Source organism: Dendrobates tinctorius, unplaced genomic scaffold, assembly GCF_039654945.1.
Source record: "Dendrobates tinctorius isolate UK_male_01 unplaced genomic scaffold, ASM3965494v1 ptg000019l, whole genome shotgun sequence".
In the NCBI taxonomy this organism is placed as follows: domain Eukaryota; kingdom Metazoa; phylum Chordata; class Amphibia; order Anura; family Dendrobatidae; genus Dendrobates; species Dendrobates tinctorius.
In genome coordinates this window covers 47,963,309-47,976,640 of record NW_027361687.1, presented here as the reverse complement: position 1 = coordinate 47,976,640, position 13,332 = coordinate 47,963,309, and the positions used below count along the sequence as shown (strand labels likewise).

Below are 13,332 nucleotides of genomic sequence, written 5' to 3'. Positions count from 1 at the left end.
GATGGAGACATTAATTATGGTGTCAATGACTCTCACCCTCTTTGTGGATTCGTCAAGGTTTTGGAGGATGTTACATATGTCAGACATCCATGTCCACTCCATACATGTTATGTCTGATCTGAATACCGACAACATTGTTGATGCTGGCAGACTATTCACCAACTGCCCTCTTCTGCTCACAAATCCTTTGCAACATCTGCAGTGTAGAGTTCCAAGGCCTGGGGGCATCATACACCAGTCGTTGAGCCAGAAGCTGCAAGTGCTGCTGAATCATGGCAAGGGCAGATGAAGCTGTAGCTGACTTTCTAAAATGGGTATTTTGAGCGTTGCACTTTTCCGAGCAGATGTGCCAGCTCCATGTCACTTTTTAAAAAACGTTGACCAATTTGATTAAGTCATGGCATGTGTGTGAGCTCGCCTCACCACAGAGCAGCCACCAGCCATTGTCACACACAAACATGCCTGGCTGTGGGTTCAGCCATCTCAGCCACCAATCTGCCTGCTCTTTCAGAGCTGTCCTCAACTCTTCAGCATTTTGGGGTTTGTCACGTGCACCATACCAAGGTTGGAGTGGGTTTCGGCCCGGGTAATGTTGTGGGACACGTGTTTGCTTGTGTAATGTCCTGATGGCATACCCAGAGAAATAGTGGTGGGTGGGGACCGAGTACCTTGTTACTGTCACCGCTATCAGGTTGCAAAAAGCGTCCATCTCCCACGAGCCTAAAATGCAACATTTAGAGAGCAAGCAAACGAGAAATTTGTGAAATTAGTACTGTTACTTAGTGCACCTCCTCACCTCGACACCAGTCTTTCGGTGTTCCCCAAAGCTCTTTTCTAGTACCCATACTCTTCTGCATTTACACCTTTGGCCTGGGACAGCTGATGCAATGGCACGGTTTGCAATATCATCACTACGCCGATGACAGGCAGATCTACCTATCTGTACCTGACATCACCTCCTTACTGACCAAAATCACATGTCTTCCCGCTATATCATCCTTCTCTTCTGTTCGCTTTCAAAAAGTGGACATGGACAAATCAGAATACATCACCTTTCAAGCATCTCACGCTGAGTACACCTGAGAGCTGTGTATGCTTCATTCGGTACCACTTTAGTAAGATGTAAACTTTGCCCTAGAGAAAATGATTTTCCAGACATTCACTGCTTTTTTTGCACATTATTTGCAGCTGTGATCTTCATCTTATTGGAGTGGATGTGGTAAGTTTCTAAGTCGACATCAATACCATCATCGTCCATATGTTGTAAAGAGGAAATCAGGTGTTTCCAAGGGTCGTGGTTATGTACGTTTTGTGCCATTCATTTAACAGTGTTTATTACACTAGGACAAATAATTTTAGACTGGAACATTAGGATATTATTTATAATATGCATGGGTGAAGATGAAGAAGCTTGTGCCAAGGGTGTGTTTATAGTTACGGACTTGGTTTTCCTCCAACACTGATCTGCTTTCTCTAACTCAGCATCTCACAAACATGTTGCACTTTGTCCTTTATACAGACATGTGTGTTTGGCAAAATATTTTGGACGGGCATTTCTTAGGGCGAGTCTCACACGCACATCTGTCAAATGGGTATGAAACCGATTGTGGTAATTGATGGTGGCTAAACGACGAAACATTGTTGGCTGTATCCTGGATCTCATACCTCCCATAGCCACTGCTGTTATTAATCATGTACTTTCCCATTCCTGTCATCACCATGCCCCTTTTCCAGATCACTTCATCCAACGATTCATCCGCCATATTGTTACTAAAACCATGCACCTTCCCAGCAGCAACTTTGTAGGAAGCCACGTTACAGTTTTGCAAGGTGTTTATGATGCCCCTAAAAAAATGTTGATATTTTGATATGTTGATACGCCTGCCCCCATCTCCCTCCTCCTCTTTCTCTTTCGGTATAGGCGCAGCTATAGATGCTCACTGTGCAGGTGCCAGATTCCCAGCCCCGCAGTGTGAATACATCATAACACACTGCGGGGCGGGATTTGGGGCCTCCGCAACACACAGGCGCAATAGCCTGATGTCAGTTCCTGGTCAGCGCGTACTGCGCATGCCCGAGAACTGGTGGCACAGCGCATGCGCCAGCATACAACATAGGAGGAGGCTGTGCACAGACGTAACCACATGCAGAAATCCCCGCACTTACAGTCTCGGCTATCACTGAGGTTATTAATGGTTGCTTGAGGAAGGTTCTGTCACCTAAGCACTTAGGAAAATCATCAAGATCCGCTGCTGGCAACTTCTGTGTAATCACCGACCAATGACATCCTAGATATGTGTAATGGGAGACAAGTCTGGAGACGCTGCAGCAAATGGATCAGGTTTAGACCACTCACAAAGGGAAGAGATATAAGCATCCTGGTGTTGGTGTGTAAGTGCATATATTTATGCACGTGGCACTCTATTATACTCTATACTGAATAAAGATGTTTCAAATAAATTGTTTCCATTTTTCAAAATTTACAAATAATTAACATGTCTCCATTCCCTAATATCCATAACTCCACGACTTTTCCTTCCTGAATCTTCACATCAGACAGATCATTATTATTGCACTCATTGTAAAGTATATAAATCCTAATTCATAGCTGACACATCATACACAATATTACCTCTGTGACTGAACTCATCCAGTGCAGCTTCCAGGCTGGAGAAATTATGTTGTCTATGTAACACATAGAGACTGACCCATAATCCGATCACGTCTTCTCTTCCTCCGACAAAAATATCTTGTAGTAACTTCTGGGCCAAGGATTTTCTGTCAATTTTTAGACTCTTGTATTTCTAGAACACAAGAAAGATCACATATCAGCGTCTTATACAGAGAGAGATACATAATAATAAATGGTCTAATTATTTTTCAGCAAGAGGGGATGATTTGCTCACACAAAACTCCCAGCCTGGGAAAAACTGACTTTACGTAATTATGGGAGTAAGTAACTGGCATGGAAGCGCATATGCCATCATCAGATCACATCAAGGCTGTCAAGTACAGGTCGGGAGGCCGTCGAACAGTCCATGCATTGTGGTGTATAAGGCACAATTGAAATTCAGCCTCTCGGAGACAGCAGGATGGTGACATGTCATTGGCTAAACTGGTGCACATGGATACAACAGCCTCAGTTCTTGTCTCTCACCTTAACTTTACGGATATTTCGGTAAATCAGCTCACGGAAAAGTAATTGAGTATTCAGGTTCTCCACAATGTGGAGCAGATCATCCTGGAAATATTCATGTATCATCATCAATGCTTTGTTTTCATACTGACAGAGCTGGCGGTAAAACTGTCTGGTTTCGTAATCTGGGAAATGAAGGAGACAAGAATGAAATATTCTAGAAGCTGCAGAAGACAACGGTGCTTTATGTAGAATATTCCTGTCCTGGATCATTCTAGAAGCATCCACTGACGAACTGATGAGAAATCCACAGCTCATTCCACATAACGATAGAAGGGACTAATCTTATTGTGGTGTACTACTGCAGTGCTGAAACACATTTTGAGAATGGGAGCGGAAGTCTGTGAATAATAATTATAAAGCCGAGGTCAAACAGCCATCTATTCTCTCATGTGAGAGAATTGGACAAATTATGCAAATACTCTCAGATCACAATCTTTCAGAGTCTAAGGGTATGTGCACACATTGAGGATTTGGTTGCGGATCCGCAGCGGATTTGGCCCTGCGGATCTGCAGCAGTTTCCCATGCGGTGTACAGTACCATGTAAACCTATGGAAAACTAAATCCGCTGTGCACATGCTGCGGAAAATTACGTGCAGATTTGCTGCGGTTTATTATCCGCAGCATGTCAATTCTTTGTGCGGAATCCTCAGCGTTTTTACACCTGCTCCATTATAGGAATCCGCAGGTGTAAAAATGCAGGGGAAATCCACACAAAATCTGCAGAAAATCGGCAGGAAATCTGCACTAAATCCGCAGGTAAAATGCAGGTCATTTTACCTGTGGATTCAGCAAAATCTGCGCGGAAAAATCCGCACCCAAATCTGCAACGTGTGCACATATCCTAAGTGTTACGAGTGGGTCATATCCTTCTGAGAGATCTGGTGTTAGAAAATCACTACATATTGTAAATCGCAGATCTTCCATCTACCCTGTGTCATGCTGCTGCTATGCAGGTAGATGCAAGCTCCATTAGATGGCAATAGAGTGGAGGGAGGACTGCACATAAGAGCAGACCTGCAGCGCAGCAGCGAGGCTACCAGCAGGTGGCAGAAGAATAGTCAAACAAGCCGGATCGATTTTAGTCTGTAGTGCAGTACCAAAAGAATAAACAAACACAGAGTCAGAACCAAGCCAAATGGGTCAGCACCAATCAGGAGCAGATATGCCAAAGACAAGAGACATGAATAAGGTAAATTAGAGTGCACTCAGTCTGAAAGAGTGAGGTGCTGGTGTAGTGAACTATATAAGTCCCTAGCATCAAGAGTTTTAGAATACACTGCATACTCTAGTAATTATACATGCAAAATTGAATTTTATTCGTGAGACATCAAAATGGGAGCCAAACAAATATGCAAAGTCAAGTAAATACCCAACCTTTTACTAAAAGCCCTCCAAAATTTGGACACAAGTTGTACCCCTCTATCAGAAACCATGCTCAAAGGCACGCCATGTAACCGCACCATGTGCTCAACAAACAATTTGGATAGTGTTTCTGCATTAGGCAGACCTGCCAAAGGTGCAAAATGCACCTGTTTACTGAATCTGTCAATCAACCATCACCCAGACCACAGTTTTGCCATTAGATGGAGGTAGATCATTAATAAAGTGAATGGATAAATGAGTCCAAGATCTATCCAGAATTGGCAATGGCACCAATTCCCCGGCCGGTTAAGGGAAGCTTTAGCATGGGCACACGTATCACAAGAGGACACAAACACGGCGATGTCAGAAGACATGGAGGACCACCAAAACAGCCTAGCAATAGCTCTTCGAGTGGCTGAGATTCTAGGATGCCCACTAAGAGCAGAATCGTTGAACTCCCAGAGCACCCTCAACCGGTACTGAACAGGAACGAAGAGCTTGTTTTCAAGCAATGACGGAGGAGCAAGTTAGTGAGCCTCACGAATCTCCTGCTCCAATTCTGAGGACACCCCTGCCACGACCACCCTGTGCTGAAGAATGGAGGAAGGAGGTTCGGGGGTGATATCGGATCCAAGCTGCGAGATAAGACATCAGCCTTGACATTCTTGGAATCAGGTCGAAAGGTGATGGAAAAATTAAAGCATGAAAAAAAGCAACCACCTTGCCTGTCTAGTAGTCAAACGTTTAGCGGACTCAATGTCAGACAGGTTCTTGTGGTCCGTAATCACCGTGATCCGATGAACAGCCCCCTCCAAAAAGTGCCTCCATTCTTCAAAAGCCAACTTGATGGCTAATATCTGCTGATTCCCGACATCATAATTTCTCTCAGCAGGAGAAAATTTCTTAGAGAAGAAGGCAAAAAGTCTTAAGTTAATTAAAGTGATGGGTCCTTGGAACAACATCGCCCCCACCCCCACCCCCGATGCTTCCACCTCAACAATGAACGGTTCAGATGGATGGGGCTGGACTAAAACAGGGGCATGTTGTGAGTTCATTTTTCCCTTCACCATTGAGGTCTGATGAACTCCCTCCTCTGGTGAAGGAAGGTAGTGAGCCTGATTACCAAACACATGGGCAGCTAGATGATGACTGGGTGGCTGGAATTGAGGACTGGATATAAGGCTGCCGACGCCCTTCTTCCTGGCTGGTGATTTTTCTGCTGGATTCTTGGAGTCTAGTCTGATTCCTGCATCTCAAAGCTTAGTTTTTCTGCTCTGCTTTGTACACTTCAGTTTGGTTTTTGTTTTGCCTAGTTTTTTGGGAGTTCTGCCATCCCCGGCCGGGGGTGAGCTGAATTCCATTTTTGTCTCTGATCTGTTGATCTTTTGCTCTGTCTTCAGAATATACCTGAGTGCTCATATAGTCTTTTGAAGCCTAGCGTCTTCAGGGCCTGTTTTTCCTATCAGTCAGTTGGCTCATTTTGATAGGGGTTTTGCGGATGGCAGACAGCAGCTTTCCTATCCTGTCCTATGTAGTTAGCTTGGGCCCCATCATTTGCTCAACCTATCTTTCTATCTGTGTTAGTGTTTTCATCTTGCCTCACCGTCATTATATGTTGGGGGCTGCCTATTGCTTTGGGGTCTGCTCTGGGGCAGTTTAGTTTTTCCCCTTTCTGTCTTTAGGCTATATAGTTCTCCGGCTGTGATCAAGGGGTCTAGGGCACCGTAGGAACCCCCCACGGCTACTGCTAGTTGTTGTGGATAGGTTCAGGGGTCTGCAATCCGATAGCTGCCAACCTCTCTGGTTTTTCTGAACTTAGCTGTTATTTTGTTTTTTCCTCCTTCGGTGACTCATCATAGGGTACTCAATAGCAGGAGAGAATTGTAAAGAAAAAAAGTGTCAGAATTATTTTTTTTTTTTATTTTTTGTGTGCAGATTATTTTCCTCTAAATCTCTGAGGCCGTAGGGGGAATTTTTCTCCCAATGGAGATGAAGCAATTGTCTGATCGTGTGGAGCAGCTCGCTGCTGAAGTGCGGGGAATTTCCACCTATCTTGCTCATTCACATGCTGCTGAACCAAAGATTCATACTCCTGATGTATTTTTGGGGGATCGGTCTAAATTCTTGAATTTCAAGAATAATTGTAAATTATTTTTTGCCTTGAAGCCTAACTCATCGGGGAACTCTGCGCAGCAGGTTAAAATTGTCATCTCTTTGCTGCGCGGCGATCCCCAGGATTGGGCGTTTTCTTTGAAACCTGATGATCCTATTCTGACTAATGTGAACGCATTTCTTCAAGCCTTGGGGTTGTTGTATGATGAACCTAATGCTATTGATCAGGCTGAAAAGACCCTGTTGGCATTAAGCCAGGGTCGGGATTCGGCAGAGTTGTACTGTCAAAAATTCCAAAAGTGGGCGGTCCTTACTACCTGGAATGATGGTGCCTTGGCAGCCCTCTTTCGGAAGGGTTTGTCAGAAACTGTAAAAGATACTATGGTGGGATTTCCTGTTCCCTCTGGTCTTGACGATTCTATGTCATTAGCCATTCAGGTGGATTGGCGTTTACGTGAACGCAAAACTACACGAGAGATGTTGCCACCTGTTGAACAAATGTCTGAACCTATGCAATGTGATAGAGTTTTGTCTAGGGCGCAACGTCAGGAGTTCAGAAGGCGTAATAAGCTGTGTTTTTTTTGTGGAGATGCCTCGCATATTATTTCTGTCTGCCCTAAACGAGAGAAACGTTGTGCAAACACGTTTCCTGTGGGTAGTGTTCAACCCAAGTTTCTTCTGGCAATTACTCGGATCTGCTCCCTGTCCACATTTTCCGCCAAGGCTTTTGTGGATTCAGGAGCAGCTCTTAACCTGAGGGACTTGGATTTTGCTAAACGTTGTGGATTTCCTATGACACCTCTGCGGATGCCTATCCCTTTGAGGGGTGTTGATGCTACTCCTTTGGCGAAGAATAAACCTCAGTTTTGGACCCAGGTGGTAATGCGGGTCGCCCCAGACCATCAAGAAAATTGCAGATTTTTGGTGTTGCATAATTTGCATGATACCATTGTTCTGGGGTTTCCCTGGTTGCAAATTCATAATCCAGTTCTGGATTGGAAATCTTTGTCTGTGGTGAGTTGGGGTTGTCGGTGTGCCCTTAGTGATGCTCCTGTTTTCTCCACCTCTCCCCAGTCGCATGATGTTCCTGACTATTTGGCTGACTTTTATGATGTATTTAGTGAGAATGAGTCTGCGTCTTTGCCTCCTCATAGGAGTTATGACTGTGCAATTGAGCTGAACCCGGGGTGTAAATTCTCCAAGGGTCGGCTTTTCAATTTATCTGTACCCGAGCACGAGGCTATGCGATCCTATATAAAGGAGGCATTGGAAAAGGGTCATATTAGACCATCCTCTTCACCCTTAGGTGCTGGTTTTTTTTTCGTGGCTAAAAAGGATGGTTCATTAAGGCCTTGTATTGACTATCGTGCCCTCAACAAAATTACTGTTAAATATCAGTATCCGTTACCCCTGATTTCTGATCTATTCTCCAGAGTTAAAGGTGCTTGCTGGTTTACCAAGCTTGACCTCAGGGGGGCGTATAATCTTATTCGCATTAAGCATGGGGATGAATGGAAGACGGCGTTTAATACTCCGGAGGGACATTTTGAGTACCTGGTGATGCCTTTTGGGCTCACTAATGCCCCTTCTGTCTTCCAGTGCTTCATGAACGATATATTCCGAGACTTTGTGGATAAATTTTTGATTATCTATCTGGATGATATTTTGATCTTCTCCAAGAATTGGGACTCTCATGTGGAACATGTTCGGACTGTGTTCCGGATTTTGAGGGAGAATTCCCTGTATGTCAAGGGATCGAAATGCCTTTTTGGGGTACAGAGGATTTCATTTTTGGGATTTATTTTGTCTCCGTCAACTATTGAAATGGACCCGGCCAAGGTACAGGCCATTTATGATTGGGTTCAGCCCACTTGTTTGAAGGCCCTCCAGAAGTTTTTGGGTTTTGCTAATTTTTATCGGAAATTTATAGCTAATTTTTCTGGTATTGCCAAGCCATTGACGGATTTGACTAGGAAGGGTGCTGATGTGCTGAATTGGTCTCCGGAGGCTGTTTCTTCCTTTCAGGAGCTGAAGCGAAGATTCACTTCTGCTCCGGTTTTGCGGCAACCTGATGTCTCACTCCCATTTCAGGTGGAGGTGGATGCTTCTGAGATTGGTGCAGGAGCGGTGTTGTCCCAAAAAGATCCTGTGACATCTAAAACGAATCCTTGTGCTTTCTTTTCCCGAAAGTTCTCCCCATCCGAACGTAACTATGATGTGGGGAATCGGGAACTGTTGGCCATGAAATGGGCATTTGAGGAGTGGAGACATTGGTTGGAGGGAGCCAAACACCAAGTCGTGGTCCTTACTGACCACAAGAATTTGATTTACCTGGAGTCGGCCAAGCGCTTGAATCCTAGACAGGCTAGGTGGGCCTTGTTTTTCACACGTTTTGATTTTGTGGTCTCTTTTCTTCCGGGCACTAAGAATGTCTAGGCAGACGCCCTCTCTAGGAGTTTCCTTGCTGATTCTCCTGTTGTGACTAAGCCTGCTACCGTCTTAGGCGAGGGGGTAGTTCTTTCTGCCATCTCGCCCGATTTGAGACGTGCTCTGGAAGAGTTTCAGGAGGACAAACCTGAGCGTTGACCCAGTGGAAAGTTGTATGTTCCTGACCAGTGGAGGAAGAGAGTGATGTCTGAAGTTCATTGCTCTGCATTGGCTGGTCATCCAGGTATTTTTGGTACTAGAGATCTGGTGAGTCGGTCTTTTTGGTGGCCCGCCTTGTCTCATGATGTCAGGAATTTTGTGCAGTCCTGTGGGACTTGCTCCCGATCTAAACCTTGTTCTCGCTCTAGTGGGTTGTTGATGCCTTTGCCGGTGCCAAGGAGGCCATGGACCCATATTTCAATGGATTTTATCTCTGATATGCCTGTCTCTCAGAGAATATTGGGTGATTTGTGATAGATTCTCTAAGATGGTCCATCTTGTACCACTCCCTAAGTTGCCATCTTCCTCTGAGTTGGTGCCCTTGTTTTTGCAACAGGTGGTTCGCTTGCACGGGATTCCTGAGAACATTGTATCTGACAGAGGAGTTCAGTTTGTGTCTAGATTTTGGAGGACTTTCTGTTCCAAGCTGGGAATTCAGTTGTCCTTCTCCTCTGCGTTTCACCCTCAGACCAATGGGCAGACGGAGAGAACAAACCAGACTTTGGAGTCGTATTTGAGATGTTTTATTTCTGCCAATCAGGATGATTGGGTTTCATTTTTGCCCTTGGCCGAATTTGCTTTAAATAATAGAGCTAGTTCTGCCACTTTGATGTCACCTTTTTTTTGTAACTTTGGTTTTCACCCTCGATTTTCTTCAGGGCAGGTGGAGCCTTCTGCCTGCCCAGGTGTTGACACTGTGGTGGAGAGAATGCACCAGATCTGGGACCAAGTAGTGGATAAGTTGTCTCTCTCCCAGGAAAAGGCCCAGCGGTTTTCCAACTGGCGTAGGATCGTTGGTCCCCAGTTTAAGGTGGGTGATATGGTTTGGTTGTCATCAAAAAATATCGCTATGAAGGTGGCTTCTCCTAAGTTTAAGCCTAGATTTATTGGACCTTACAAGATTTTGGAGATTATTAATCCGGTCTCTTTTCGGTTGGCTCTTCCTGTCACATTTAAAATTCATAATGTGTTTCATAAGTCCTTGTTGAAGAGGTTTGTTGAACCTGTAGTTCCTGTGGTGGCACCTCCTGACCCTATATTGGTTGAAGGTAACATGGAATATGAGGTAGAGAAGATACTGGATTCCCGTCTGGCTAGACAGAGACTCCAGTATTTGGTTAAGTGGAAGGGTTATGGTCAGGAGGATAATTCCTGGGTCTCTGCCTCTGATATTCATGCCGAAAGATTGGTGCGTGCCTTTCATCGGGCTCACCCGGATCGCCCTGGTGGCATGGATGAGGGTTCGGTGACCCCTCCTCAAGGGGGAGGTACTGTTGTGAGTTCATTTTTCCCTTCACCATTGAGGTCAGATGAACTCCCTCCTCTGGTGAAGGAAGGTAGTGAGGCTGATTACCAAACACATGGGCAGCTAGATGATGACTGGGTGGCTGGAATTGAGGACTGGATATAAGGCTGCCGACGCCCTTCTTCCTGGCTGGTGATTTTCCTGCTGGATTCTTGGAGACCAGTCTGATTCCTGCATCTCAAAGCTAAGTTTTTCTGCTCTGCTTTGTACACTTCAGTTTGGTTTTTGTTTTCCCTTGTTTTTTGGGAGTTCTGCCATCCCCGGCCGGGGGTGAGCTGAATTCCATTTTTGTCTCTGATCTGTTGATCTTTTGCTCTGTCTTCAGAATATACCTGAGTGCTGATATAGTCTTTTGAAGCCTAGCGTCTTCAGGGCCTGTTTTTCCTATCAGTCGGTTGGCTCATTTTGATAGGGGTTTTGCGGATGGCAGACAGCAGCTTTCCTATCCTGTCCTATGTAGTTAGCTTGGGCCCCATCATTTGCTCAACCTATCTTTCTATCTGTGTTAGTGTTTTCATCTTGCTTCACCGTCATTATATGTTGGGGGCTGCCTATTGCTTTGGGGTCTGCTCTGGGGCAGTTTAGTTTTTCCCCTTTCTGTCTTTAGGCTATATAGTTCTCCGGCTGTGATCGAGGGGTCTAGGGCACCGTAGGAACCCCCCACGGCTACTGCTAGTTGTTGTGGATAGGTTCAGGGGTCTGCAATCCAATAGCTGCCAACCTCTCTGGTTTTTCTGGACTTAGCTGTTATTTTGTTTTTTCCTCCTTCGGTGACTCATCATAACAGGGGCAGATGTTGTGAGTTCATTTTCCCCTTCATTACTGAAGCCCGAGGAACTCCCTCTTCTGGTAAAGAAAGGTAGTGAGCCTGATTGTCAAACACCTGAGGCTGATGATTGTGACTGGCTGAGTGGAGTTACGGACTGGATATAATGCTGCTCGCCCTTCTGCCCTGCGGGTGATTTCTGTGTGGGATCCTTGGAGACCAGTCTGAATTCCTGCTCCTCCAAAGCTAAGTTTGCTGCTCGGCCTTTTGCTTTTGTGCTTTGACTTTGTTTTTGCTTTGTTTTTCTGGATTTCTGCCATTCCCTGCTGGGGTGTGCTGAATTCATTTAGCTCTGTCTTCTGAAAATACCTGAGTGCTGATTCAGTTTTTGAAGCCTAGCTGCTTCAGGGCCTTTTTCATATCAGCTGGTTGGCTTATGTCTTTGATAGGGTTTTGGCAGATTGCAGACAGCAGCCTTCCTGTCCTTTCCTATCTAGGTAGTTTTGGGGCCCCGTCTTTGCTCAGTCTATCGTTCTGCCTGTGTTAGTATTTTCATCTTGCTTCACCGTCATTATATGTTGGGGGCTGCCTATTGCTTTGGGGTCTGCTCTGGGGCAGTTTAGATTTCCCCTTTCTTTCTTTAGGCCTATGTATTTCTCCGGCTGTGATCGAGGGGTCTAGGGCATCGTAGGAACCCCCCACGGCTACTGCTAGTTGTGTTGATAGGTTCAGGGGTCTGCAATCTGATAGTTGCCAACTTCTCTGGTTTTCTGGACTTGGCTTGTATTTCTGCTTTTGCCTCCTACGGTGACTCATTCATAACAGGAAGACATAAAACATTATTTTAATGAAGGAGCTGACCAGTTTTTAAGATCAGCCCCCTTATGAGTAAGATCAGTGAGGGGCTTGACCACCTGTGAAAACCACTTAATGAATTTCCTGCAAACCCCAAAAAACGCTGAAGACCCTTAAGGTCTCTGGGTTGCACCCAATCCACAATGGCCCATACCTTCCCAGGGTCCATACGAAACCCCTTGGCAGACAGATGAACCCCAGAAAGGACAGCTCTTGAACAAAAAATTAGCACTTTTCAGGCTTAGAAAAAAGAGAGTTCTCCAGTAACCTCTGGAGAACTGCACGTAAATGACCCATGTGATCTTATTTGTCAGATGAAAACACAAGTATATCATCTAAGTAAACCACCATAAAGCGCCCAATGAAATCAGAAAATACATGGTTAATAAAATTCTGAAAAACTGCTGGTGCATTAGTGAGACCAAAGGACATGACCAAATTCTCAAACAAACCCTCAGAGATGAGAAATGCTGTTTTCCACTCATCCACCTCCAGAATACGGATAAGGTTATATGCTCCCCTAAGGTCCAATTTAGAAAACCACTTGGCCCCAGATAATTGGTTGTACAGATCAGGGATGAGCGGGAGGGGATAAGTATTTCTCACCGTAATCTTATGTAAGGGGGTGAAGCACCGAAGGAGCCGAGGGGAAGTTGCCTTCCTGGCTCTGTGCCCGGAACCATCGAGCAGGGCGTTAGGTTCCCCGGGGGATGCTTTAGGGGACTGCTCTGTGTTCAGGAACAGGAAGAGGTCAGGACTGGGAGCAGGAGATCTGCACGTGCTTCCAGCAGAGCAGCATAGAGAGGAGAAGCAGGAGGACGCTGACGCAGGTGCAGAGAGGAGACGGGTGCAGTGGCTGGAGACTGAGAGACTGCAGACACGGGCAAAGGGCAGTGAGTACTTGAAACCTGGCACCGCACTGCCAGGGAAGCTGTTGACCCCCCTTTTTGAGAAGACCCTGCCCCACAGACAGACCGTGCCCCTCGACAAGACGCCCCCCAGCAGAGAGACCGGAACATATTCCAAGACGCTCCCCTGTGACTAAGGGGCATTCAGTAACGAGATGCTGACCTGCAAGGAGAGAC

The 13,332-nt window shown here is 45.6% G+C and overlaps 1 protein-coding gene across 1 annotated transcript in view; it reads right to left on the bottom strand.

The window, feature by feature from the left end:
• The window catches only part of LOC141082912 (uncharacterized), a 784,035-nt gene that overhangs the window by 729,300 nt on the left and 41,403 nt on the right, over nt 1-13,332 (bottom strand). The window contains exons 3-4 of the mRNA XM_073566962.1: nt 3,158-3,321; nt 2,633-2,804 (exon numbers count right to left, since the gene is read on the bottom strand). Of these exons, the coding sequence (XP_073423063.1) occupies nt 2,633-2,804; nt 3,158-3,321 (336 nt within the window). The remainder of the gene's footprint in view (nt 1-2,632; nt 2,805-3,157; nt 3,322-13,332) is intronic.